Here is a 25,870-nt window from a genome sequence, read left to right as displayed (position 1 = left end):
TGCTTGCTTGGGCCCTGGGCCCCTTCTCCCCTATTTTGGCAATGCCCCCACCCCCCAGCCACCAGCGCCCTTTGGGTATCGCCTTCCTCCATGGCTGCCGTCGGTGGGACAGGGAGCCTGCAATCCACGCCTCAGCCACTAGGGCCGTGCCTCAGGGGCTGGAGCCCTGAGCCGAGGGTCCCAGAACAGACACACCCCAAGCACCTGCCCCTCGGGACAGACGTCCTGTGGCCCTGTGACCCTGGAGCCCTCCATCCACTTCTGCCCCCAGGGGCAGATTTTGTTCTTTGCAACCCGAGGAACCCGTCTCTGGGGCCTCTGCAAGTTCAACACGAGAGTGTGTGACACACGTGTCCTGCCTGAGCTCAGGGGACCACGGCAGGTCAGAGGCACAAATCCCAGGGAGTGAAACCGCTCAGAGTGTTAGAAAGGGCCGGAGCTTCCACGGGGATGTTCCTGTCGGCGGTGCTCACCTGTAATTGGTCTGCGCGTTCTGGTAGATTCTGTGGGGGCACTGCCCTCGCTCCACTTGCAGGTCGTGGCCCTGGCTCGACCGTCTGGCACACGCACGCCTGGCGTTTAATTCTGCCTATTATACGCCGATACCCGCCACCGGGAGCGAGGGGTTAACCCTGCCTAAAACCACTCTAGTTTCAGACTGCAAGAAACCAGCGGGACGTTGTGTTGATTTGTGAGTAAGAGCATCTGGGCAGATGCTTGTCACCTGGGTGCACAGAGAGCAGAGCACAGAGGGGACACGGCTCAGCCTCTGTTCACAGCCCAGCGTCTGTGTCCATCGCCAGAAACGTAAGAGCTTCCAGCGGGGCCCCTCCTGCCGTCCAGAGCCAGTGAGAGCCGGCTGGCGCCCCAGACCAGGGTCTGAGTCCTGGGGGGAATGCAGGGGGGCAGCAGGGCTACAGCCAGGCCTCGTGGGGCTTGGGGGAGCCCCAGGAATCCTCCATCTCCTCAGTGACGTGTCAGTGGGGCAGGGACATCATTCACTCATTCATTTGGTACGAACGGTGTGTTCTGCTCAGCCCGGTGGTGCAGGGGGGATGAACCGTGAGATTGTTGCACAGATGTTGGAAAGACTTGGCCAAGTGCTTCACGGCTTTGGGCAGGGGCTGGGTGGCCCACGTTATCTCTAGACACGGGCTCCAGCGACCCAGCGCCAGGCCTCTGGACTTGTTCACTCGAGGCTCAGGTGGGCTCTGGTTGGTGGAAGGGCCCTGTAAGCACGGACACCGCAGGATGCGGCCCCCAACGTGGCGCTGGCTCAGGCAGCCTTGCTTCACGTGGGGTCCCTGGCAGGTGACTGGGGGCAGGGCCAGCACGGCGCAGGCTGCCCTGGCCGGGTGGGAACTCCTGGGACCAGCCTGAGAGGAGTCAGGGGTCGGCTGGGTCAGCGGCAAGCATCCTGTGTCTGGAGACGCCTGGTCAGGCTCGGCCGCGTGGGGAGAACGAGAGCCACCCACCCTGAAGGGGACCGCAATCACCCTGCTCCCCCAGACCTGGGCGGCATCTGAGCCTGAGCGCTGCGCCTGCCTTTCCTGTTCCTGATGTCCCCGTCTAGGGGCTGCAGGCAGTGATCTGGGACACGGCATCGGGTGACAGCTATCAGTGGTGATGGCGCCTGGCCCAGAGCCCCGGCCAAGCGGCACCGGGCGCCCTCGGCCTCGGGGCAGCCCCGTGGGGAAGCGGCACCGTTGCCATCCTGGGGAGTCCCTGGGAAGAGGCAGCCTGAACACTGGTTCCATCCGGCCCTGGAGTGCCATCCCTCCGCCAAGGCCTTAAGAGGTTCTTCCCGTCTGGGACCCTCCTGGGGCCACGGGGCCGGGCAGAGCCCAGCAGCATCACTGACCCGCTGATCAACGAGGCCTTTGGTCTCTGGTAGTGGCGCAGCTGTGGACGGGAAAGGATCTCAGACAGCTCGTGACCTAAGTGACAATGGAAGTGCGGGCGGGTGACGGACGGACGGAATCACGCTGTGGTCCCCAGCGGACTGTTCTTTGGAGAAAATTCATATAACATAAAATTACCAGTTTTAAAGTGACCGTTCAGCGGCATTTAGCACGTTCACATTACCGTACAGACATCACCTCTGTCTGGTCCCCAGAGGTGAACCCCGCACCCATCAGCCGGCACTCCCGCCCCTCTCCCGGCTGGCACCCCAGAATCCGCTCTCTGCTGCTGCAGAGCTGCTCTCTGAGCACTTCACAGCGACGGAGTCGCACACGTGCTCCTGGGGCCCGGCTGCTTTCGCTGAGCCTGGGGTTTTGAGGTCCGGCCGCCTGGCGGCCTGGAGGGGAAATCTGTGCCTGGCGGGGCCTTCCGCTGGGGCTGTGGGGGGAGGGCGCGGGGAACCGGGGCCCCGCCTCGTTTCTGACCTTCCCTCCCGGCGCCCTGGCGCCTCCTGCAGCGCAGCCCGTCCTGGCCCCGCCTCCCCGCACCTGAGGGTCTGGGTAGTCGGCCTTTCTGCCGCAGATACAAAACCCCACAGCAGCCGAGTCACCCGGAGGCCTGGGCCCCCAGCCCGGGTGGGACCTGAGAATGTGCATTTCGAAGGAGTACCCAGGGGATGCCCACCTGCAGGAGAGGTGCTGCCCCTCCTCTGACGCAGGTCTGACTCAGGTCTGGCCGGCCCGGCAGAGCGGGGGTCTGCACGTGGCACGCCGAGAGCAGGCTTGTCTAACTGACACCCAGGGGACAGCACGGAGCCCGGGGAGCTGGTTACTCAGCAAAGGGCCCCGCACTGCCCACACTCACAGTTTAACCAGAGTTCCGTTGTTTTGCTGGGAAAGGCTTTTGTGGTTCATCCTACCACACTTCTCTGCAACGGAAGTCGCTGTGCCAATCGAAACGAGCGTTTAAGAAGTTCTGTGAACATCAGGCTCACGGTGCTCAATAATTTCTTTTGGATTTTTCTGGATTTTCCCTTAAATTAATCTTAGTACAAAATGCATAACTCTGCATAAACAATATAATTATATATGTTTTGGCTGTGTTGCTTCTTCGTTGCTGCACACGGGCTTTCTCTAGTTGTGGTGAGCGGGGGCTACTCTTCGTTGTGGTGCATGGACTTCTCACTGCGGCGGCTTCTCTTGTTGCAAAACAAGGGCTCTAGGCAAGCAGGCTCAGTAGTTGTGGCATGTGGGCTCAGTAGTTGTGGCTTGCGGGCTCTCGAGCGCAGGCTCAGTAGTTGTGCCACATGGGCTTCGTTGCTCCGTGGCACGTGGGATCTTCCCGGACCAGGGCTCGAACCCGTGTCCCCTGCATTGACAGGCGGATTCTTAAGCACTGCGCCACCAGGGAAGTCCTAATTCTATCTTTTGATAAAATATTTAAAACCACAGTAGGCATTTTTGGGGGAAATGCACCTCTTGCTTAGATGGCCATTTGGGTTTTCCTGTGGTTCATGTATCATTGATCGATAGGATCAAACAAGCCTCAGTGGACATTAACACTGAATTGATGACCACGTCATAGGCCACTCAGAAGTCGGGGGCTCACGCGAGTACTTTGACGACTGGCTGAGTGTCTCATGTGAGTTGGGGTTGACATTGCATTGCGGTTAGTTTGATCCACATCCAATCTCAGTAGATGATGGGGCTGGATGGAGAAGTGAGGGTGGCAGTCAGGCGACAGGAGGAAAGGCTGTGTCTGAACAGAAGAGGATACCTGCCTGAGTACCTGCTCTATGACATGTCACCCAAACTTAGCTACTCGAGACAGGCACAAGTTTCCTCTCTGTCTCTGAGGGTCAGGCATCCCGCGGCCACCGGGCTGGGCGGTTCTGGCTCAGACATCCCGCGAGGCTGCCGTCAGGGTGTTGGCCGGGCTCCATCGTCTGGAGGCTCCCGTGGGCTGGAGGGTCCACGGCTCCTCGCAGGGTTAGCCTTGTCGTGCTGGTCGTCATCTGGGGGCCTGCGTGCCCAGCCTCGTGGCCTCTCCAGAGGAGTGGCCTGGACCATTTTATGTGGCGGCTGGGCTCTGAGAGGGGTTGGGGGAGAGACAGAGAGATGAGGGTGGGAGAAAGGTGGGCAGAGAGAGAGAGACCGCCACGTGGGCCGCCCCCGAAGCTCCCGGCCCGCACCCCCAGGGCCGCCCCCACCACCCTGGGGCCACATCTCTCATCTGGGATCTTCAATTCCTCCTCTGAGGGGCCATGCGTGGCACATCCCGCACCCCTCCCCTCTGCCCCGCTAACAGCTGGCAGCTGGCCCTGGGGCCCATGCCACTCGGGGCGTTGGGCTGGGCTTTGGGACGGGGCACAGTTCGGGTGCAGGTGGTCTTCCTTGCTTTACGGGGGCCGGTGGGGAGGGGAGACTGGCCAGGTCTCCCGGGTCCCAGGCCGGCCCCTGCGGGGGGACGTGGGGCAGTGGCCAGAGGCGGTGCATCCGCCTGGTTCCAGTGCCCGGGGTCGGTGCGGGGAGAGCAGTGAGCTGCGTGGTGCAAGGTCCCCTGGTGTCGCCGGGCGGGGCTTGGCGCTCACCGCCCTTGGTGCCGCAGGCGGCGTGGGGAGCACGCCGATGAGCCCCTCCTCCGACGGCCAGGACGCCTCCACCCCCACCTGGTGCTGCTGACAGCCTTCTCTGTCCCTGTGCTTCTGTGGGAGTAGCTTGTGAACATGTCCCCGGCGGCACTCGCTGGGTCAGAGGGCTGGCCGCTCTCAATGCCGAGCTCCCACCGGGGGCACGAGGCCCAGGCCTCCGCCGCAAGGACGGTGCCACTGGCCCGGCCCACCTTCCCGGTTGGGGCAGGTTGGGCCCTAATCCAACAGCGGGCACCCTTGAGTGGAGCTGTGAGAGGACAGACCAGGGAGAAGCCAGTGATCAGGGGCAGAGGCGCAGCCGGGAGCCTGGACCCCGAGGCTGCGGCACCGCGGGCGTGGAGGTCAGCCGCTCGCAGACCTGCTCGCAGACCTGAGACGGGTCTCGGCCTCTCGGGCCAGGGAGCCCACGCTGGCGCCCCGCCTCCTGCCCCCGGAAACCTGCCGCTCCAGGGCGCACGCAGCCCTTCCGCTTGGGAGGTGCCGCTCCGCAGACTTCGGGGAGAGCGGGGGGGGGGGGGGGGGAACAGGAGGGGGCGGGTGAGGAGGGGCCCAGGGCGGGCACGAGGCTCTCCAGGGTGGGGAAGGAGCCTGCGCCCCGGGTCAGGGCACCGGGCTTTCAGAACTGCTGTCCCGAGCCTCCCTTAGCAGGTGGAGTGAATGGCCCTGGGTTGGGGGGGAGGGGGTCGGAGGGAAGGGCGCCCTCAGGAATGGGGCTGCAGCGACCAGGGACTCGGCCTCACCTGCAGGGCAAGGGGGCAGGTGTGTGGGCCTGGTCAGGGAGGAGTGAGGCAGCTCAGCTGAGGAAGAAGGGGGGTTGTGCAGGGAGCCTGGGGAGGACACACAGCCTCTGACCCCACAGTCCCCCACGCAGCAAGGAGGCCGAGGCCGGGGCGCCGTTTGTGGGAATAACGGAGAGACCGCGTGCACCCTGGCGCACGCCCGCCGCCGCCAGGCGGGCTGGGTCCCGGCCCCCCCCCACCTCACTGACCGGGCAGAGGGACACCCACGCCTGCCTGTGCAAGAAGACATCGCGAGAGAAGATCTCGATGCAGGACTGAGAGTCCACAAATGCCCCAAAGTCCGGTTCTATTTGAGCCAGAAAACTATGCGCTCACCGTCACTCCCCCGAAACCCGTTTAAAACTGAGCACGCGGCGCCCCAGGGCAGCATTCGCACAGCCTGTGTCTTCGGAAGACACGGTTTTAAAAATGTCTTAAGGTAACAAGGATAGGACACCAACATGGAGGCCAAAATACTCTGATGTGGGGCCGGTCTGGGGCCAGCTGGCCATCAGGCAAGTGGCCTGTGGATGGTCACCCTGGACCCCGAGCTTTCTTCTCTCTGGTAGGTCCTTCTGGAGGCCCCCCAAGCCTGGCTTCCCTCCCCAGATCCCAAGGTCCTCGTGGCAGGGAGGGCGGGGCCCCTGCTCTTCAGGTGCCCAGGACACCCAGCCCCAGGGAGGCTCGACCTCTGCCTGCCAAGGGCAGCTGGGGTTCCGAGAGGGCGCAGGCCAGGGCACAGACCTAGCCCTGTCCCGGCAGATGCCCACCAGGGTGGGAGGCAGACCACGCCCATCTCCATCCTGCTTTGGGGCACCCAGGCCAGCACCGATAGGGAGCCGGTGAGTCCCGTTGGTCTCCCCAAAGCCTGACCTGTTGCACCCCTGCGTTTGCACGGACTGGGCAGAGGGAGGGCGGCTGGCGGGGCCCCCGGTGCAGGGTGCAGGGTGGGGGTGCACGCCTCCCCTCCCGGACTCTGGTGGACTCACATCAAGCAGTGGGGCCTTTGTTCCTGCCGCTCTGAGTGCAAGGCTTTCTTGCTCCCCAGAGGTGCTAATTACACCTCTGCCTGCTCCGCCCCATCCTGGCCTTTGAAGTGGGTGCTGCCCCGCCAGCCTCGTACCCCTGTAATTGCAGCTTCCCTCCAGGCCCTGCTGCTGGTTTTATTGGTTTTTTCACCAGGTTGTTGGGGGAAATGACAGTGCAGCTCCGAGTGGAAGGTAAAACCTATGCTTTTATCGGGCTTAGATTAACGTGGGTTAATCTGTCAAGAATTTTAAGAACAGGCTTTCTGTGGCAAGGATGGGCTTGGCCTGGAGGTGGGAACAGGTGCCCCCGGCCAGCTGGAAATGACGGCCTGGTGGGTCAGGGGGAGGAAGCAGCCTGGTGGCCTTGGCACCGAGGCTGAGGGGTGCGGCCTGCCCTCCACAGGGCAGATGTGCGACGTCCCTTGTCCTGCCTTCGGGACACAGCAGTCACAGAACTAGCACAAAGCAGAATGCCCTGTGGCCGCCTGGCCACTTCGCGTCCGCTCCCTTCTTATAACCAGCTAAGAAAACTAACTTGGGTGATTACACTAATGCAGCTTTTGGTATTTAGTTACTTATTTTAAAATTTTATTTATTTTAGTTATTTATTTTTGGCCGCGTTGGGTCTTCGTCACTGCGCGTGGGCTTTCTCTAGTTGCGGCGAGCGGGGGCTGCTCTTCGTTGCGGTGCACGGGCTTCTCATTGTGGTGGCTTCTCTTGTTTCGGATCACGGGCTCTAGGTGCACGGGCTTCAGCAGTTGTGGCACATGGGCTCAGGAGTTGTGGCGCACGGGCTTAGTTATTCTGCAGCACGTGGGATCTTCCTGGACCAGGGCTTGAACCCGTGTCCCCTGCATTGGCAGGCAGATTCTTAACCACTGCGCCACCAGGGAAGCCGGCTTTTGGTATTTAAAATAAGCCAAAAGCCTGTTAGTGGGGGAAAAGCAGGGTCATACTCTCTTCTACCCAACTCCACTCCCCCATCTCACATTTGGTCCCAACGTAATGGGTGGAGCCTTTAGAGATGACCACTCCAGCAGTAAGCATGCTTCTAGAAACAATTACGTGGGGTTGGGAGGGGGGTTGTGGTGTTGGAAATTCAGCATGGCTTCCTCCTCCAGGCAGGCTCCTCGTGACAGCGAGCTGCCTTCCCTCTTTCTGGGATGGGCTTCCCTGGGCCACATTTGCGGCAAACCTGGCTGAGCCCAGGACCTTCAAAGGAAAACTGACAGGGCCTCCTTGAACCCTAAATGTGACATAATGCTGAGCTCTTGGACAGGGTTCGTCTAGTGGAGTCTATAGCAGAGAGTCCCTTAGAAGCTCCTAGGGTGTCATCAGAGGGCAGAATAGTGTGGGAAGCAGTAAGTGCGTGCCTAAGGCATGCGGTAACCCACTCAAGGAGCAGAGGTGCCCCCCCCCGGGGACAGATCCGGCCATCTGGCTCCACGTAGATGGATCACATGGAACTTCCCGACCGCCGCGGTTTCTAGACTTAAATCTTAACGTGGGAGACCCTGTCCCCCTAAAGTGACGTTACATGGAGCTCCAGTCTGTAAGCAGAGTAGGAGCAGAGCTCTGCTGGCAGAGGGGTCAGTGTCGAGGAGCCTCACCTTCTCAGCGCGTCTGCCTCCTTCCCCTGCCCCTCTGCTCTCCCCTCTGCACCCTAGGGTGTGTCCTGAAGATAACTTATGAAGCACTGCCTTAGCTGTAGTCGTCAGGGTTCGCCAGAGAAACTGAAGCAACAGGAGAGAGAGAGAGAGGCTGGTTTTGAGGAGGTGGCCCCGACCTGCAGGGCAGGCTGGCAGGCTGAGACCCAGGGAAGAGCTGACATTGCAGCTCCAGTCTGAATGCAGATTCCGGGCAGAATTCCTTCCTCCCTGAAAGAACACCAGTCTTTTTCCTGAAGCTCTTAACTGGTTGGAGGAGGCCTTATGGCAGGTAATCTGCTTTTTTCAAAATCTACTGATTTACGTGTTCATCTCATCTAGAAAACACCTTCACAGCAACAGCGGACATGTCTGACCAAGTATCTGAGTACCGTGGCCCAGCTGACACCTAAAAGCAACCGTCGCACCAGCGAACTTCAGAGCATCATTCATTTCCCAAATGGTGCACCTGCTCCCAGGACATTTCCTGTGGGCTCTGAGCGGGCAGTCCCAGCCCCCGGGAGCCTGGGGGCCTTCCTGACAGTGTGGGGCTCGGCCGTCAGCCCTTTCCTTCCTGACTGTGTGTGTGTCGTGGGCGCCAGTGGGCAGTACCTCCCGTCAGTCAGCGGTAAATGGGTGTTTACGAGGAAAACAAAGGGTAGGGACAAGCTGGGCTTCAGGCCTCATCTGATGTGAAGCTCATTCGTGACCTCTGAGCTCCTCGCGACGGGGCTTCGTTTAATTTCAGGACGGGCTCCAATGTCTCCTTCCTGTGACTCTGTCCCCAAGTCCCCAAAGGGAGAGCCCTCCTGTAGGTTCTCCCTGTACTTTTGTTGTCTGTGTGGTGAGGTCTAGTGTGTGAAAGCAGAGACCAGCGACAGGGGTGTTGAGAGCGCTGCGTGCTGGTGGAGCAGAAGGGCCCAGGCTGACACTGCCGGGAGAGCTTCAGGGACCCTGGGGGAGCTTTGAGGGACACCTGGGCTTCGGGTGTCTCTACTGATAGGAGGACCTCAAGGGCCAAAGACACCCAGGAGAGCAAAAGCAAGGATTTGGGAATGAGAGGCACCTGGAGGAGGGGCAGGGAAGGGCATTTGTCTTGTTAAGAAGGAGAAATGTATTAGAGTTATTGAAATTCATGTGATATATTTTTTAATCACACTAATTCTATTTTTAGACATTTAGATTGTTCTACCTCTTCTCCACTGTAAGAAGTGACCCCGTACCAGTGAAAATGTTCAAGTCAAAGGCAGCATTTTGTGTATAGATTTGAGATTTTAAAAATAATTGAAATCAATACTGGGATGTCACAGATGCCATTAATATTCAACCGCCCCCCCCCAAAAAAAAAGGAGAAACAGCCAGACAGGTTCCTGGGACATCTGTGTGTGTGTGTGTGTGCACGTGTGTGTTTCTCCATCCACCTCATCTGGCTCATGTCAAAGTAAAATCCCTCTGGGCCCTTCTAGAGGTTTACATCAAGAACTCTTAAGGGCTGAGGTGTGACCCCACCTGCATATGGTCAGGTCGGCCGGACACAGTATCGGGGATTCTGGCAGAGGACGTGAGGCTCCTGGGCCAGAGACAGAGGCAGTGTGTCCCTCCCATGATGGCAGCAGGCAGCATCTGTACCGGCCCCACAGGGTGACGCGAAGGCCCAGGCGACACGCGCACACGCAGTGGGTTGCCTTGTAGGAGCCCGAGCTTAGGGAACATGGATGTTGTCTAAAGTGCAGTGTATTTGTTTGCTAGCACTGCTGTGACAAAGCTCCGCAAACCCAGGGGCTTAGAAGTTTACTGTTTCACTGTTTCGGAGGCCAGAGGCCTGATACCAGGGTGTCACCACTGCTGCTTCCTTCTGAGGGTCCAGGCTGTCCCTTAGCTGCTGGGGCTTTGCTGGCCATGTTCAGTGTCCCTGGGTTTGTAGGAGCGTCACCCTGATCTCTTCATCTTCACGTGGCATCTCTCTGTGTGTACGTCTGTGTCCAAATGTCCCCTTTATATAAGGGCACAGTCGTATTGGATTAGGGAGCCCCTGTTCTAGAATGACTCCAGCTTAACCAATGACATCTGCAAGGACACCTCACATTCCAAGGTGCGGGGGTTGGGATTTCAACCTGTGAATTTTAGGGAGACACAACTCAGCCCATAACAGGTGGCAAGCATGAACCTTTGTCTCTGGAGGGGACAGTGTCTCTAATCTACGGGACAGCGTCTCTAATCTACCGGGCGGCAAGCATGTTGGCTTATTGCTCCCAAGACAGACACTGTCTCTGAATTTCAGGCCATTCCCTCTACAAATACCCTTGAAAAGATATTTCAGAACTAAGGACCCTTGGTGCCCATGAGGCTCACAAGATAAGCAGAAATAAGATAAGCCAGAGACCCAGGGAGAAGTGTTTCCTGACAGTTTGTTATCAAGCATTCAATTCTAATTCTCATTTCTAATTCCAAAATCTATGTACCCTTCAAGGCATACGTTGTAAAATGCCATGTGATGCAACTCTCCTTATTTAACCAGCAGGAGTGTCATCACGGAGAATCGGGGAGCAGCCGTTAGAATGACGAGACTGGTGTGTATTTATTGGGAAGTTGTTCACAGTACGATAAGTGAACAACGGAAGCAGCAGTGGCTCTGTGTCTCGTGCTCCCAGTACTTCAGGGGCTATTGTAAGCGCTTACTGTATGTACCACCTCATGTAACCCTCCCAACAAACTGGCAAGGCAGGGGCTGTCATTATGCCCATCTCACCCAGGAATTAACAGAGGCACAGAGGAGTTAAGTTATCTGCCTAGGATCTGCACAGCTAATAATTAACAGAGCCAGCATTCAAAGCCAGGAATTCTGGCTTAAGAGTCTGTGTTTTAACCACCGTTCTGCGTCGCCTCTGTCTAGGCGAAGATGTATGACATAATATCACATTGTGAAACCGCATCAGCTATATATTTACATATAGGCTTATGGAAAGATCTAGACTAAAATTTTAAAAGTGATTGTCTAGAATTAGAGACACCCTTTCCCCTCTTTTGCTTAATTATATTTTTATACCATGAAAATGAGTAATGTTTTATGGGTAAAGTAGTTGTTATAGAGTGAAACTTTTCTTAAGGGCAAAGAAAAGACGCCATTGACCCCCCTATAAACACCTTTAATCCCAAGGCAGGACGAGGATCTCTACTGCACGGCTCATTCCAGTTCTTCTGTGAAGTTCCTCTTCCACAGCTGAAGGGTGAGAAGAGGACTCAGGTTTCCATCGTCTCCCGCGCTTTCCAAGCCCAGCGGTCTGTTCTCGATGCTTCTGGGGCTGCAGGAGATTCCTCGCGCGCTGGCCTGCACGACAGTCAGCTCGCAGGCTGCTTCGCTGATCGCTCATCAAATAAGTCATCGATAGTAACGCATGAAGTATGAAGAGTCAACAACTAAACATAGAAGAAATTGTGAGTTTGTTTGAAACATACATCACTGAAAGAGTCCCAATCTGGAACTTAACTATGGTCTCATTGGATTAATGGTATTTTTCTTAGGTATGATAATCTTATTGTAGAAACATTGGAGTGTGTCCTTATCTTAGGAAACACATGCAGAAATATCTGGGGTGAAGGTCATGTTAACAATTTATGTCCAAATGGTTCAACAGAAAAAAGAGTTTCTATAGGCACATATAGGCATAAGAGAGAAGCAAATATGACAGAGTGTTAACAACTGCTGCATTAAAGCACATTTTTCGTCAACTTTTCTGTAGACTTGAAAAGTTTTTTAAAATGTTGCAAGAAGAAGAAGGCTCAAACGTTTTCACAAATGAGGCCCAGTTTATCACCAGAAAACAAATTCTTACCATAGTCAAAGGATTCTAGACCATGGGAAAGCCTGGAAAGCCCCCTGGTTAGTTTTATAAAGCTGGGAGAACCTTAGCATCACCCCACGATCAAGATAGTAAGTTCACCCATTGACGACATGTTTTTGAATGCCAGGATACAAGGCTGAGGCCTACAAGGTGTGGCCTGGGCGCCGGGGCTTCAGACGTTATTCAAAGGGTCACCTGAACAAGGGAGCTCCTGCAGGGAGGCTTCCCCGCAGGAGTTAATCAGGCCAGGGAGGTGGAGGGTGCTGGGGAGCCGCCCCACCTGGAACAGCCCAGGGCAGGAAGAGGCACAGCCTGGACGTGGCGTGTGTGTGGACAGGTGAGACTGCAGCTGGGGGGCAGGCAGGGCCGGCCCCCAGGCCACACCCTGGATGTTGTCTTTATTCTGGGAGCCACTGAAGAGAGACCAGCCAGGCCAGGTCTGGAGTCTGCAGAGGTGGCTACTGGCAGGTGCAGGAGGCCCAGAGGGCGTGGGAGATGGCTGAGCAGAGGCAGTGCGGGACGGGGGTGGCTGGACCAGGAGTGTGGGGGGCAGGAGGCAGGAGTATTGGGGGGTAAACTCAATGGGACTTCCTGAGGAGGGTGCCAAGGATGAGTCCTGGGTTTCTAGCCTGCACCCAGGACGGGGTCTGCTCTGAGCGGGGAGCGTTGGGACAGTGCCTTTGAGATGCCGGCGGGTGGGGGATGTCAGGCGAGTAGCTGCAGATACGGCCCGATGCTCAGCACAGAGGTACAGGCTGTGTCCCCTGAGTCTGGCGGTAAGACTGAGCCCCAGGGGCCTGTCTGGGAAGAGCGAGGAGAAGAGAAGGATGTGAGTATGAAAGCAAGCATTCCAATTGCAACGCTGGGTGGACTCGGCAGTGTGTTAGAAGGATACACCACGACCCCGTGTGCTTACCCCAGGAATGGAAGGACGGTTCAGCATTAGGAAGAGATCTTGTGATTAATTCCATTGACAAATTCAATAGACAATATGTGAAATCATATCAATCGAGGTGCAAAAGCATTTGAGAAAAGGCAGCAGCCCTTCCTCCTCTAAGGAAAAGAGGAAAAGAGAAAAAATCCTTTAATATGATAGTGCTTCCAAACGCTACTGTGATTCCCACTGAACTCAGGAATGAGAAAAGCTCGTCATTGTCACTGTTTCCAACATTGTGTTTTTGTTTTTGTTTCTGTTTTTTGCGGTACGCGGGCCTCTCACTGTTGTGGCCTCTCCCGTTGCGGAACACAGGCTCTGGACGCGCAGATCCAGCAGCCATGGCTCACGGGCCCAGCAACTCCGCGGCATGTGGTATCTTCCCGGACCCGGGGCACGAATCCATGTCCCCTGCATCGGCAGGCGGACTCTCAACCACTGCGCCACCAGGGAAGCCCTCCAACATTGTTTTGAAGGCTCTAGTTCATGCCATAAAATAAGAAGACAGGCTGGCACACATATTGGCACACATAAGGGCCAACATTAGTTGGCCCTAATGTTGGCACACATAAGGGCCAACATTAGTTGGCCCTAATGTTGGCACACATAAGGGCCAACATTAGTTTTAGTTGTAGACAATGTTTGTCTAGAAAAACGAGAGATTCTAAAATCACTTAGTAAATTTAAAGTTGTTAGATACAAGATAACTGTACAAAAATGAACCAGTTTTCTTTTCTTTTTTTTAATTAATTTTTTTGGCTGTGTCCCACACAGCTTGTGGGATCTTAGTTCCCCGACCAGGGATCGAACCTGGGCCCTCGGCAGTGAAAGCACAGAGTCCTAACCACTGGACGGCCAGGGAATTCCCCCAATTTTCTTTATACTAGCAATAACCAACGACAGGTGGAAATGGGGGGATTATGTTCATGATGATGATAAAATCATAAATAAATTTATAGGATATTTACAGGAATGACTTTATAGAAAAAATACAGGATCTCTACAGTCAAAACTATAATTTTTTTGATGAACTTAATTCAAGGTTGGAATAAACAGAGAGATACACATATCCCTGAGTGGGAAGACATCATATCATAAAAATATCCAGTATTCTGAGATTAATCTATAAACTTATTGCCATTCCAATAGGTATTGCTGTAATGCTTTTTGCTCATTTGTTCAAATTTCATTTGAAAGGCAGAGATGAGAACCAATTGTTTTTAAGGTCATATGGGACAATACGTGAGAATTGCTAATACATTCTTGAAAAGTGAAAACTAGTGCTTATATCCTTTATCTGTCTGTATGAACACTTATTATAAATGCTGTTGTCAAAATAATATGCTGGGAAAGAAAAGAGACAGAGGTTAGTAGAACAGAGATTAGTGGAATGGATCCAAGTACACGTAGGAGCGGAATCCACCATAAATGTGACATTTCAAGGTGGTGGGAAAGGAGAGGTATTTAATAAGTTGCGCGTGCATAGCAGCTTTCTGGAAATAGAGTTCAACTCACTGCATTCCAAATATGCAAGACCACACTCCAGAAGGATAGAGAGTTACACAAATACAACCGCAGAAAATTCGAAAGTCCTTCAAGACCCAGAAGTCTTAAGGAAACTGTTGCTGATTAAATAAAAAATTTAAGTACCTGGCAAAAGACAAAAGCATCAAAAAGTATCCAAAAAAAGCATTTAAACCAAAGCATCATAAAAGAAGTGACAGGGAGAAAATATCTGCAGTAACCCCTTAGCAGACAAAGGGTTACTAGCCCTAGTTATCTACAGAAGCTTCTTGTGATAAGAAAAGCAAGCTCTATTCTCTTACTCAATAACCTAGTGAGACCTCCCTTATTAGATCACTTTCAAAATGGAATTCTAGCCTGCATTTCCTGCAGACAGTGGGTGTCACGTGCTCCTCGCCAGGTGAGTCAGCGATTGATGGGAGCACGGCTGGGTGCCAGGTGGGAGCCCAGCCCTGGGAGGGGGCCTGGCCCAGGAGCAGTTAGCCTGGGGTCGGCTGTCCTCACTGTCCAAGCTTGCTGGGTCCTCCCAAGTCCATCGAGACTCACTCACGGTCACATGCCAACTGTTCTCTTCTGTTCCCCAGAGACATTTCCAAACATCCTTAGAACAATGGTCATTAAATACCAAATTATGGCAGATTTCAGAGGAGTGTTTGTGCCTTTAAATGACTAAAAACCACTGAGGTTCCACAGTCTGCAGAAGTGACAGTTTAGTTTAATAGAAAGACCAGGGGATTAGGTGATATGTTTTTCTAACCTAAAGTTACCATTTCAAATTTCTCCCTTACCTGTCACTTCTCCCCGTTTTCCTGGAGGAAGCAGCACCCCTGGCTGGCATACAAGCCTCTCTTCCGGGCTGAACAGCTCCAGAGAAGTGGACACACGGTGGAGAGGGGCAGTCAGCACCAGTTAGGCAGCATGTGTTCGGGGACCTTCTCGGGAGGTTTCCTATGCTTTCATTCGGAGGCAGTTAGCCGGCCCAGGATGCGCTGGCATTCCGGCTTGCTCTTCCTGGGACTTCCCAAGAGGGAAATCCCATCTGTGAAAAGTTCGCGCAGCTTCTGAACTGCCACACAGATAGGGGCAGGGTCGTGCTCTGTTCTTCTCACACGCATTTGTCTTAGTGGGTTCTGGGGACGCATCTCTGTGACTTTCGTGCCTGTGATGTGGGGAAAAGCGATTTCCACGGCAGATGAGCCTGGGGAAAACTGGGATAGAAAGCTGTAAGCAGCTTTCTTTGTTGCCAAAGGCTCAGAGGCTTCCACTCCTGGGCGCTTGTGTGTCCCCGGGGAGGGACGTGGAATCCCTCTACCCCGGCTGAGTCCCTCAGAGCCGTGTGACTGGGACGCGTTTGCAGAAATGCTGCTTCATGTAAACTAAACCCAGCACGTAGCTCACAGGACGTCCCTGCCGTGCAGGGCTTAAGAGGCACGTTCTACAGATGTGGAAACAATTCAGAGCATTCATGTGACTTGTTCAAGGTCACACGGGAACCAGTCTAGAGAAGGGGATTCTGAGCTTTCTCTGCGTTCAGGCACATATTTCTGTAGCTTTAAAAACGAATAAATTTTCACTAAAGACCCTTGTTGACCGTCAGGAGTCTGACTAGTATTACTGGGTCAAATGTAATAGAAGGAAAACCTTTTTGGAAGGGTTCCAGGTAACATAATTTTGATTTTTCAAATCTGGTTGTTAAAAAACAATACATGATTTTATTTTTATCAACCAGTTAAAGGTCAGCAAGAGACTTGGGGGTCAGAGGTTATCGGTCATGTGGCGAGGTCAGCAGGAGTCACAGGGACGCTGCCTGGGTTGGTGGCCCTGCCCGAGGGGCCACCTGCCCATCCTGTGGGAAGTCACCTGTCCTTCTGACCTGCCCTGCCCCACCCAGGGCCACCGTGACCCCGAAGTTCTCATCAATTGCGAGAGAAGAGCTCAATTTGTTCAATTTAAATTCCTGTCCCTTCTCCAAAGACCAGGCCTTCCCTCTCTGGGGGGACTACGTCCTTCCTCTCATCAAACGGTGCCCGTATCTGTACCGTGTGTGAGCATCTCACAGCTCCTGGGGTCCCGCGGGGTCAGAGTCTCCTTCCCTACCCTGTGGGTCTGGCCGGACCCGGGTGGGCAGGGGCCCTGGGGCAGGGGTGAGGGAGGCCCCCCCAGGGATCCCTGGCGCTCTGAGGGGGCAGGTGTAAGTGGGGGGTCACAGAGTTTCTTCATGTGACCCCAGAAAAAGAGACCCTCTGACTAGGATGTAAAACACCTGCGTGTGGACAGACAGACGGAGAGACAGACAGAAAGACTCTCTGGAGTCACAGCGGCTGTTTCACAGGAAGAGCCTTTCACATATGCTTTCTGTGCCTACAGCCCCCTTCTCTCTGTCTCCTGTCTCTGTCTCTCCCTCCCTCTCCCTCCCCCTCCCCCCAAGCCCTAACCCCAGGGTCTGTGTCCTCCACAAGCCCCTTCTGTGTCAGAGCGGCCTCTGCCCACACCTTGGAGCTGGGGCTTCCCGGGGACAGCTTGGGGTTCATAACGCTGCCTCTGAAACGAGGAAAGGGTGCCCTTTGGGGGCCTGTGAGTTCTCTCCCTGTCCCCTCTCCCTGGTCTGTCCTTGCACACTCAGCGGAGGGGTTTTAAAAAAGAATAATCACACTTAGTAACTGCCCGGCCTGGAGCAGCGTTGCACGTGGACCGCGGTTTGGGGAGGCCAGAGCCCAGTGGCCGGTCGCCAAGGAAACGAACCACCCGCCTCGCGGCCACGCCTCTCCCCGGACGCTCCTGTCTCCTCATTAGCTGTTGCCCTGAAGGACTGACTTCCCTCCCGAGGGAAATTCCTGAAACCCAATGGCTGACAAACCCACACGCCCTGGGGAGGGCTGGGCACCAGATAAAAGCCCTGGGCGGCCGCGTGGGGACCGCGGCCAGCTCAGGACCGCCCACCGGCTCTGCTCCCTCCTCCCGGCGGGTGGCCGGAGCTCCCGTCCTCTGCCCGCGGTGGACGCGGGGTCTGCACCCAGGGAACACCAGCGGGAGTTTTCTGGTTTGCTCTCAGCTCTCCCGATGATCTATTTCTGTCTTTCCTTTGGGAAAAATGCGCTTTGCCAATGACTAATCTCGGCCCCGCCGAGATGTTATCAGCTGTCACCTGCAGGGCAGGACCACAGCCCAGGTGTAAATGAGATAGAGTGAGGCTGCAGCCCGACCTGCCAGCACCACCTGAGTCCCGTCCCCACCGGGCGCCGCTGTCCCTGCGCAGGCCCCGGGGATGTGGCCACTGCAGTGACCGCCGGGGCGAGGCCGCCCTGGAAGGGCCGAGCCAGGCGTGCGAGGAGCGGGTGCCTCCCGGTGCGGGCGTGTGTGGAGCCCCTGGATGGAGCTTGGGAGCCAGGGCCCCTCATGTCTGTCCTGCTGACTCTGTGCGTCGTGCTCCTGGCCCTGGCGACCCCGGGCCGAGGCGCTGGGCGATGGGAGCCCTGCACGGGTAAGTGGGGGACACGGGGCGGAGCACGCGCGGGGGGCCGGGAGGGGCGCCGGGCGTGCGGTGCCACTTTCTCAGGCCGAGTCCAGGTCACGGTGCTGAGTGGCCACGGGAGCAGCGGCAGCTGGACCAGGAGGAGGGACAGAAGGTTAAAGGGGGCAGCAGGGCGCTCACGAGAGGAATGCCAACAGGGTGGGGACTCCTTGCAAAGGGTTACCCTCCCCCATCCCAGGCCCTTCACAGTACTTACCTGCTGGGCCTCCAGGAAGGCCTTACACCTGCCGGAGGAATGAGGCCCAGCGGCTGGCGGGTCACTCGCCCGCCGTGGACAGAGAAGCCAGGGCTGCACTTGGCACAGTGCAGACCCACCGCTGGGGCCGGGCAGTCGTGTCCCGCGAGAAGAGGGGCACGTGGGGCCGGCCCCAGGCACGCAGACCCCCTCCAGCGGAGAGCGGAGTCGGAGGGGAGATCCCATCCCCTTCTCCTTAGAAAGGCCGAGTTGACCCGCCAGTGACCACGACATCATGTCTCTCTGCAGCTTCTACCAAGAGACTTTATTTATCCGACCTAACGCTGACAAACAGAGTAAAGGGCAAATGAGACCCGGAAGCCAGAGCTGAGCTCCGGGATGGGAGTGAGCGATGCGCGTGCGCGCCTCGCCCAGGGTGGTGGCGCTGGACGGCTTTGTGCGTGGCCCCCGCTTTTGCACTTTTTTATTTGCAAATCTCTCATTCTGGGCTCTGGGAATCCTCCCGGGTCCCCGCGTGTTATGGCTCTTTGCTCTGACGGCACTTGGTTCCCAACGATGTGATCAGGAGGTGGACCATGGTGACCCAGGTTTGGAACGCTGACCTGTGTTCACACCGGAAGGGGGGCTCCCTAAAAATCCCCAGCCCCCCAGGGAACAGCCAGGCCGTGCGGGTGGAGGGGAGCAGCCCCCGGGTGTGTGCTGGGAAGGAACACCAGGGCCCCAAGGCCCCTGCACCTGCTGCGGTCACAGCCTTGGGATGCGTGATGTGCGAGCCACACAGAAGCCAAGGCCACCGGTAGCCCTGAAACACCGCCGCCCCCCACCCGGCTTTGAGCGTGGAGGACACACCTGCACACGGGGTCTGGGGCGCAGCCCCCGACCTGCGTCGTCCTGAGCACTCGGTGTCTCCCAGGTGGGGTGAGTCACAGACGTGTATCTTCATGTTCCCTTCAGCACTGGGAACAGAATCAACTTGCATAGTAATAATAAAGTTATTTATAAAGCCCGCCCCCTCTCCCCTGAAGGTATGTTGCAAACAGTTAAAAGATGACCCGGTTATCAATACCGACAACCAGGGGGAAAAGATAAAAGCCAAGTAAATAGTATTGAACTAAATGTGGAAGCTCCCAGGACCCTCGATAACGGCTAGTCAGGACTCAAAGAGTTAGAGGTCACTTGGATCGCATTTGGTTTTGAAAAGCACAGGAGGTTACACCGCAGGGTTTGTGCGGGTTTGGATTTCACTCTCCCTTAGCCCTGCTCCTGGGTCCGTGGTGCTGTGTGTGAAGTGTCTGGACCTTGGCTGTGACGACCTTGGGTTTTGAAGTCCTGTCCCCCTTCCCCAAGCCCGTCCAGCAGCCCCTACAGGAGGTCGTGTGGACAGTTTTGCCGCTGAGGAAGTTGAGGTTACATCTCTGCCCCGGGTCTGGTGCAGACCCTCTGATAAGGGCTGGGGCCTGGGGCTGGCCCTTCTGCACAGGGGCATCTGAGGACGGGTCAAGTCTCAGACAGCCTCAGCTGACCCTGGCAGGCTGTCAGCACGAAGAGGCTGCGGGGGGCAGGTGGGAGGCGCAGGCTGGGAAACCAGCCGCAGCTGCTGGGCCAGCCTCAGGGCGGGAGGGTGAGGAGGTCTGCAGCAGAGAGGCCGGGGCTCCGGGCGCGCAGCAGGTGTGTGGGGCGGGTTCCCCTGGGGTGACTGTGGCAGGCAGGATCCTGGGGCCTCGCTGACCCCAGAGCCAGCCTGGGTCTTCTGATACTCGGACCCCTCCGCGGCTCCCGCAAGCCGGGCCGGCTGCCCCGGGACAGAGGCTGAGCCAGGAGTGGAAGACCTTCAGCTCCCACACAAAGTCCACGACTCTGGGGGGTGTGATGTGCGTGGTGCCAGGAAAGTGGCTGGGGGTGTCCTGCCAGGGGACAGCTTGGTGGCCTGAATTCTAGACCTGGGCTCTTGGTCAGGGAGTGACCAGCCGCTGTGGCCAGAGAGCCTGCCGTCCACCCCCGACCCAGCCTGGCCCGACCCAGCATTTTCTCCACGTGGGCAGGAGGCCAAGGCGGAGGGGTTCTGTGGAAGCCGTAGGGGGGGCAGCTGGACCCCAAGGCTGGGTCACTGGCGGGGTGGAGGGGGTGGGCGCTTGGAGCGGGGTGACCTGCTGTGGGGTGTCAGAACAGTGTCCTCTGTCACCCCGGGAAAGTCAGAGGCAGCTCCGCAGCCAGGGCTCAAGGCCGTGCTGAGGCGTGGGAACCTGGCGAACGTAGCACCCTCAGCACCCCCTTCCTTCCTTCACCTGCTTGACGCCCCTGCAGGGAAGGCGCTGCGCCCGCACGGTCACACTGCAGCCTGGCCCGTGCGTGGGCAAGGATCTTGGCAGGTGTGGGGGACCCCGGGGCGGTCAGGTGGTCACACCTGGGGTCTGGGGTGGAGTGCATCCCTGGAGCTAGAGGAAGTGCCCAGGAAACGAGGGGCACAGATCTGCATTACACAAGCTAGTTGGGGTGTGAAGGCTGCAGGCAGGTGGCCACTGAGAGGCATGGGGCTGCCCGGGGAGGAAGCCCTTCTCCTCCCTTGCTGGCGCCTCCCAGGAAGTCTCCAACCCTGTCCTTTGGACTCTGTTAATGGAAACGCTGCAGGAAGGGCAGTGCTGCCCAGGGAGTTGGGGAATCCTGGCCACCTGGAGAGGCCTGCATGCCGGTTGCTGGGAGTCCTGTGTGGGCATGACGCCCCCTTCTGGGCTCCAGCAGCCGCCAGCAGGGCCGTGAGCAAAGCCGATGAGCAGTTTGCAGTTAGGGAGCTGCTACTGGATCCCCAGTCAGCTGTCCTCTGTCCACGTGTGGCTTCCCACCCCGCCCTCGGTGCTGGGGGCCCCCGAGGCTGCGTCCCAGCCGCCCCAGCCCCAGGCCGGCGCCCTGTTCAACACCAGCTTCATCTGCGCTCCACACCCCAGGTGGCCCCTGGAGCCACTCTGCGTGGGCCACAGGAAGGAGAGGCCGCCAAGGGGCGGGTCATGTGGGGACCAAGGCTGAAAGGCCCACCTGGGCTGCTTGACAGTTTTGCAGGGCTGGAGTGTGGCTGGCAACTGGAGACACACTGTCAGCCTGACGCCCATTTCCTTTTAAAGAATTCTCAACCGTTAAACCAGGGTGTTGTTTGCACAGAAATTAGGAAACCAAGAATATTCTTTTTTTTGTTTGTTTTTTTTGCGGTACGCGGGCCTCTCACTGCTGCGGCTTCTCCCGTTGCGGAGCACAGGCTCCGGACGCGCAGGCTCAGCGGCCATGGCTCACGGGCCCAGCCGCTCCGCGGCATGTGGGATCCTCCTGGACCGGGGCACGAACCCGCGTCCCCTGCATCGGCAGGCGGACTCTCAACCACTGCGCCACCAGGGAAGCCCAAGAATATTCATTTTTATAATGCAACCTCATACACTATATGCTGGTTCTTTGGTTTTGATTTTTAAGAGTAAATCATAGATTTCCAGGAGGTCTTTTTCCAGGATAAGGTCTAGGAAGCCACCAACGCACGCTTCGGGGTCTGGGCTGTGTTTGCAGCTGGACTCCCCCATCTCTCCCTCCCCCACCCCCGGCAATCCTCCTCCCTCCCACCCCGGGTGGATTCTGAGCTCTGGGCTTACAGGGACCTCTACGTCTGTGTGGGGTGGGGATGGGAGGGCACCCACTTGTCTCCCCATCTTGAGAGTCTGGGGAGCGACGGGGACGTGGCCCCTGGCTGTCACTCTCGGCGTCCCAACCACACATCTCTGCCTTTAGGAGGGTCCGGGCCGGGGGCTGGGGGCTCCCCGAGCCTCTCGCAGACCCCTCCTCACCCAGCAGCCATGCTCACGCTAACACCCCCACGTGACCCCACCCCCAGCCCCGAGCAGAAAGCCTGAAAGCCGGTTCCTTCCCGCGGGTGTCGGTCCTCGGAGGGGCTGGGGCTCGGGGTGGGGAGCTCACTTTTCATCCCACCCCCAGGTCGGGGCATGGTGCTTTGGGGACTTTGTGGGGGTCTCCGGCGAATCCACTCTAGTGAGCATCTCTGGCACTGCCAGGGGGTACTTACCCGCCGCTGGGAGGTGCGAGAGGAAAAGGAGGATGCCCACCCCGCCTCCACGGTGACCCCACGGTCGGTTTGCAGCCCGGAGAGCGCTCCCTCCGCCCCTGGTAGGGCCTCAGGTGACGGAAGGGGGAAGGGAGGTGACCCCGAAGGCGGGAGCTGCCCACCTCTGGGCGGGGCGGTGTTGGGGCCACAGCACGGGCCTCGCTGTCGCCCCTGCCGGCCTGGCGGGACCTAGGGGAGCGCGTGGACCGGGTGTGGGTGTCTTCCTACGACGAGGGGAAGGCGGGGTGTGTGCGCGCGCGCGCGTGGATATGTGAGTGTGCACGGGTGCGTGAACACGTGTGAGTATTAGTGTGAGTGCGTGTGCGCGCCCGCTCGCCGCTGGGAAGAAGCCGGGGGACATCTACCCAGGTGGTGAAATTCGGTTGTCTTTCTGGCCCCGCGCTTTTCCGCGGTTGCTGCAGCGGGTAACCGAGGGAGACGGGAAATTCTTCCAGGCCGCGGGCGCGGCGGCTCGGCAGCTCCACGTGGCGCAGGCGGGCGGTACGGTGGCTCCGGGCTGGGGCTCTCGGGGTCAGCGGTGGCCGGGCTTGGGTGCCGCCGCATGGGGACGGAGCTCAGGTGGGCGCTCCGGGGCCCCCTGCGCTGGTGAACGGCCCTCCCCGGGATGCCTCTGGCCGCCGCCGCCGTCCGCGTGCGCTCTGTCCCCGACGCAGCTGGCTCCATCCAGGGTCGGGGGCTGCAATTCAGTGGCCGTGCACTTGGGCAGGACGCGCTGCACCTTCGTCTCCATAACTAACCCCGACGCAGCAGCTCCCAGTGAGGGACGTGCCTGCTTTTGGCCACACCCGGGACTGTCACCAGCTGCGCCACCGGCATCCTCCGGCCCCGCAGAAATATGCACAAACGTTCTGTCCCCATCCGCCTGAGGCCCGCCGCTCCCCTTGTTAATGCCTTAATAAAAGAGCCCACGCCTCACTACATCATTACAATTGTTTATTTTATTTTATTTTTTTGTAATTGGTAATGATAATGGGCTCCCCCTGAAATCCGGAGTATCATATTTTATGCAGTTAAATTCGTGCTTCTGAGAAGGGGCCTGTGGGTTTCACTAGCTGGCAGAGGAGCCAAGGCGTACAGGAAGCTGGGGCACCACAGTTCACTGGTCTCTGGGATGGGGGTGCTGGTGGGGTTGGCATAGAAGAGGCCCTGGTGGGCAGAGCCCCAGTGAATCTTCTGGCCCCTGTAATAGCTGGGGGAATTGATTTCTCACACCTTCTCCTCCATACGAGTGTCCCAGGAGGCAGGGGCAGGGTCCCCTAGAGAGTGGTGGGGAGGGGCGGGGCCCCAGGGGAGGCTGGGTTCAGGACTCCCACCTCCCTCTGCAGCCCCAGAATGTAGGAGGAGGGCCGTAGGGCGCTAGTCTGTCTGTACCCATTTCCACCACCCAGTTCTAGTTGCAGGAGGCCCCTACTTCCACCGACAGATTCCCTGAGGACCCCCGTTTGGGGGATAGTGGCACTGGAGAAGCCAGTCAGGGAGTCTGGACCCGGTTCTCCAGGGGAGCCCACCGGAGGGTCAGGTGATCTCTCAGACCTGCGCTAAGGGGGCATTCACTGCTGACCCCCCTCCTTCTGGGGAACGTCTTGCTGGATTTCATGTCCTCCTGGGAGGGAGGGAGGGGTCACGTCAATAGCAGGGTAGGGTTAAGAGCTAGAGGTGGCACTGGGGGGAGGGTGGAGGTGGGGGGAAGGCTGGTTAGGAATGAGGGCTGGCCATGGGAAGCTTGGGGCTCCAGGAAACATGGGGGCCCCATCCAGACCGGCCCCAAGGGTCACCCTCAGGCCCCAGAGTGTGGGCCCTGGAAGTCACCTACCTGCTGGCCTCTTCCCCACCCAGCCGGGAGCCGGGGCTGGGGAGGGGGCATCGTCACTAGTCTATGTGGCACAGACAAAGCAGGTTGGGACGTTTGAAGATTGAATAAAGCTCACAGTTCGAGGAGGGCTGGAGGGACAGGCGCAGCTGGTGGTCAGCAGGAATGCTCCACTCCGGCTGCGTCCCAGGAGGCCAGGAGCCAGTGGGGCCCCACCTTCCGCGCGTCCTCAGGCTGACCAGGGAGAGCCAGGCCGGGGGCAAGGGTCCCTCTCGCCAAGGGGCCGCTGGCCAGGCGGCATTGGCCACCACAATCTCAGACACACAGCACAGCCACCCAGAGCTGCCCGGAGGTACAGACGCAGGAGTCGAGGGCCTTGGGGCCGACGGGGTGGGCCTCCAAGCTCAGCACCCTTGGAGATGCTCCCAGGGCATGGCTTGGCTCCAAGGCTGCTGAGGCCGGAGTTATTTACGTCAGCCCCGGGCCGGAAGCAATGAAACATGCAGCCAGCTGGGGAGGACGGAGAGTTTGTCCACTCAGCTCAAGACCCCTTGAGGGGAGCGGAGGCCACACAGCAGCAGGAGGGGCAGAGACGGAGCAGAGCAAGACCCCCAAAGACTCGGGGGGAGAGCGGTGTCCATCGCTTTCAGGAGAAACCTGGGGACCCGCAGTAACAGGGGAGGGCTGTTTCAGGTTCATCTGGGCCTGATCTGGAGGCTACGGATGGGCTAAGCCCTGCTTGTTGGGGTCCTAGGTCAGCTCACACTCATGTAGAGGTGTAGACCACAGCTCGTGCTGGGTTAAATCCTGAGGGTGGCTGGTGGCTGGCAATGGCAGAGGTGGGGGTGGCCCATAGCACCTGGCAGGCCCTGGGGGGACGTGCCCGGTCAGCAGCAGGACGTGCCTGAGGTGGGGACGCAGCAGGCGGGGCAGCAGGCGGGGCGGCAGAGCAGGGCTGCGGAGGAGGAGGGTCTGCGGCAGGACAAGGGGCAGGGGGTGGGCTGGCAGCACGAGGGGGCTGAGCAGGGGGCGGCCTCACAGCACACGGGCTCACAGCACGCAAGTGTGCAGCAGACAGGTGTGCAGCAGACGGGCACACGGCAGGCCTGCTGGCAGGGGGAGCAAGTGCAGCAGGGGGCTGGCAGCTAGACTGCCAGCAGCACGAGGCTGTGCAGGGGCCGGTGCAGGCTGGTTGGCAGCAGGGGCTGGACACGCAGCTCACTGGGGCGCAGACGAGGTTCAGGCAGGGGGCCGGGGCGCAGCCGCTGGGGGTGCGGCAGGGGGGCTCGCAGCAGCTCTCTGGGCAGTCGTCCACCTGCCAGCAGGAGCCGGTGCAGGAGTCACAGGGACCAGGCAGGCAGAGCCGCTGCCGTAGCTCAGGGCGCTGGAGCAGACGGACAGGGTGGACACGGCCATGGTGGGGGCGGTGGCTGGAGGAGGGTGTGAGTGTGTGTGTGTGTGTGATGTGCTCGGCTGTCGGCTTCACCCCCTCCTGGGTGTGTGTGCTGTCCTGGGGAGGCTCCACACCCTCCCTTCCTAGTTGCTGTTGAGAGCAGGTCCACAGAAAAAGCGGCAGCTTTGTCGTTCCAGGAGTCATTGCTCAGCTCACAAAACTCTTGAAATTGGCTTGGGACGCCTTTACTCGTTTTTGTCCTAGAAAGAAACCCCAGGGTGGAGTGTAAGTCACCTTGCCATTTTAGGCGGTGCTGCAAGTCGGGGCTGGTGTCTGTGGGCACTGGGTCCTGGCCCCTGGTCAGGGTGAGCGCTGCTGGGGTCGCCCAGCTGGCTGAATGAGGTCATGCGCCTCTGTGGTTGGAAGGTTAGAGAGGAGGTGTATCTGGGTTCTAAATAAAGATAACGTGAGTCATGCTTTGTAGGCAGCAGTAACAGCACAGCAGATGGGTCGGCTC

The 25,870-nt window shown here is 58.1% G+C and overlaps 1 protein-coding gene and 1 pseudogene across 2 annotated transcripts in view; one reads left to right on the top strand and one right to left on the bottom strand.

Moving 5' to 3' along the window:
• Positions 1-17,318: 17,318 nt before the first annotated feature.
• The window catches only part of TSPEAR (thrombospondin type laminin G domain and EAR repeats), a gene marked incomplete at its 3' end in the record, with an annotated part of 59,732 nt that continues 51,180 nt past the window's right edge, over positions 17,319-25,870 (top strand). Inside the window, exon 1 of the mRNA XM_082655607.1 lies at positions 17,319-17,786. Coding sequence (XP_082511733.1) covers positions 17,702-17,786 — 85 coding nt within the window. The 5' untranslated portion in view covers positions 17,319-17,701. The remainder of the gene's footprint in view (positions 17,787-25,870) is intronic.
• On the bottom strand, positions 24,848-25,405 carry LOC309822526 (annotated as a pseudogene). The gene has a single exon. The product of its transcript is annotated as an uncharacterized misc_RNA (transcript).

Source organism: Grampus griseus (assembly GCF_964374135.1).
Source record: "Grampus griseus genome assembly, chromosome: 5".
Taxonomy (NCBI): Eukaryota; Metazoa; Chordata; class Mammalia; order Artiodactyla; family Delphinidae; genus Grampus; species Grampus griseus.
This window is presented reverse-complemented; position numbering and strand designations above follow the sequence as displayed.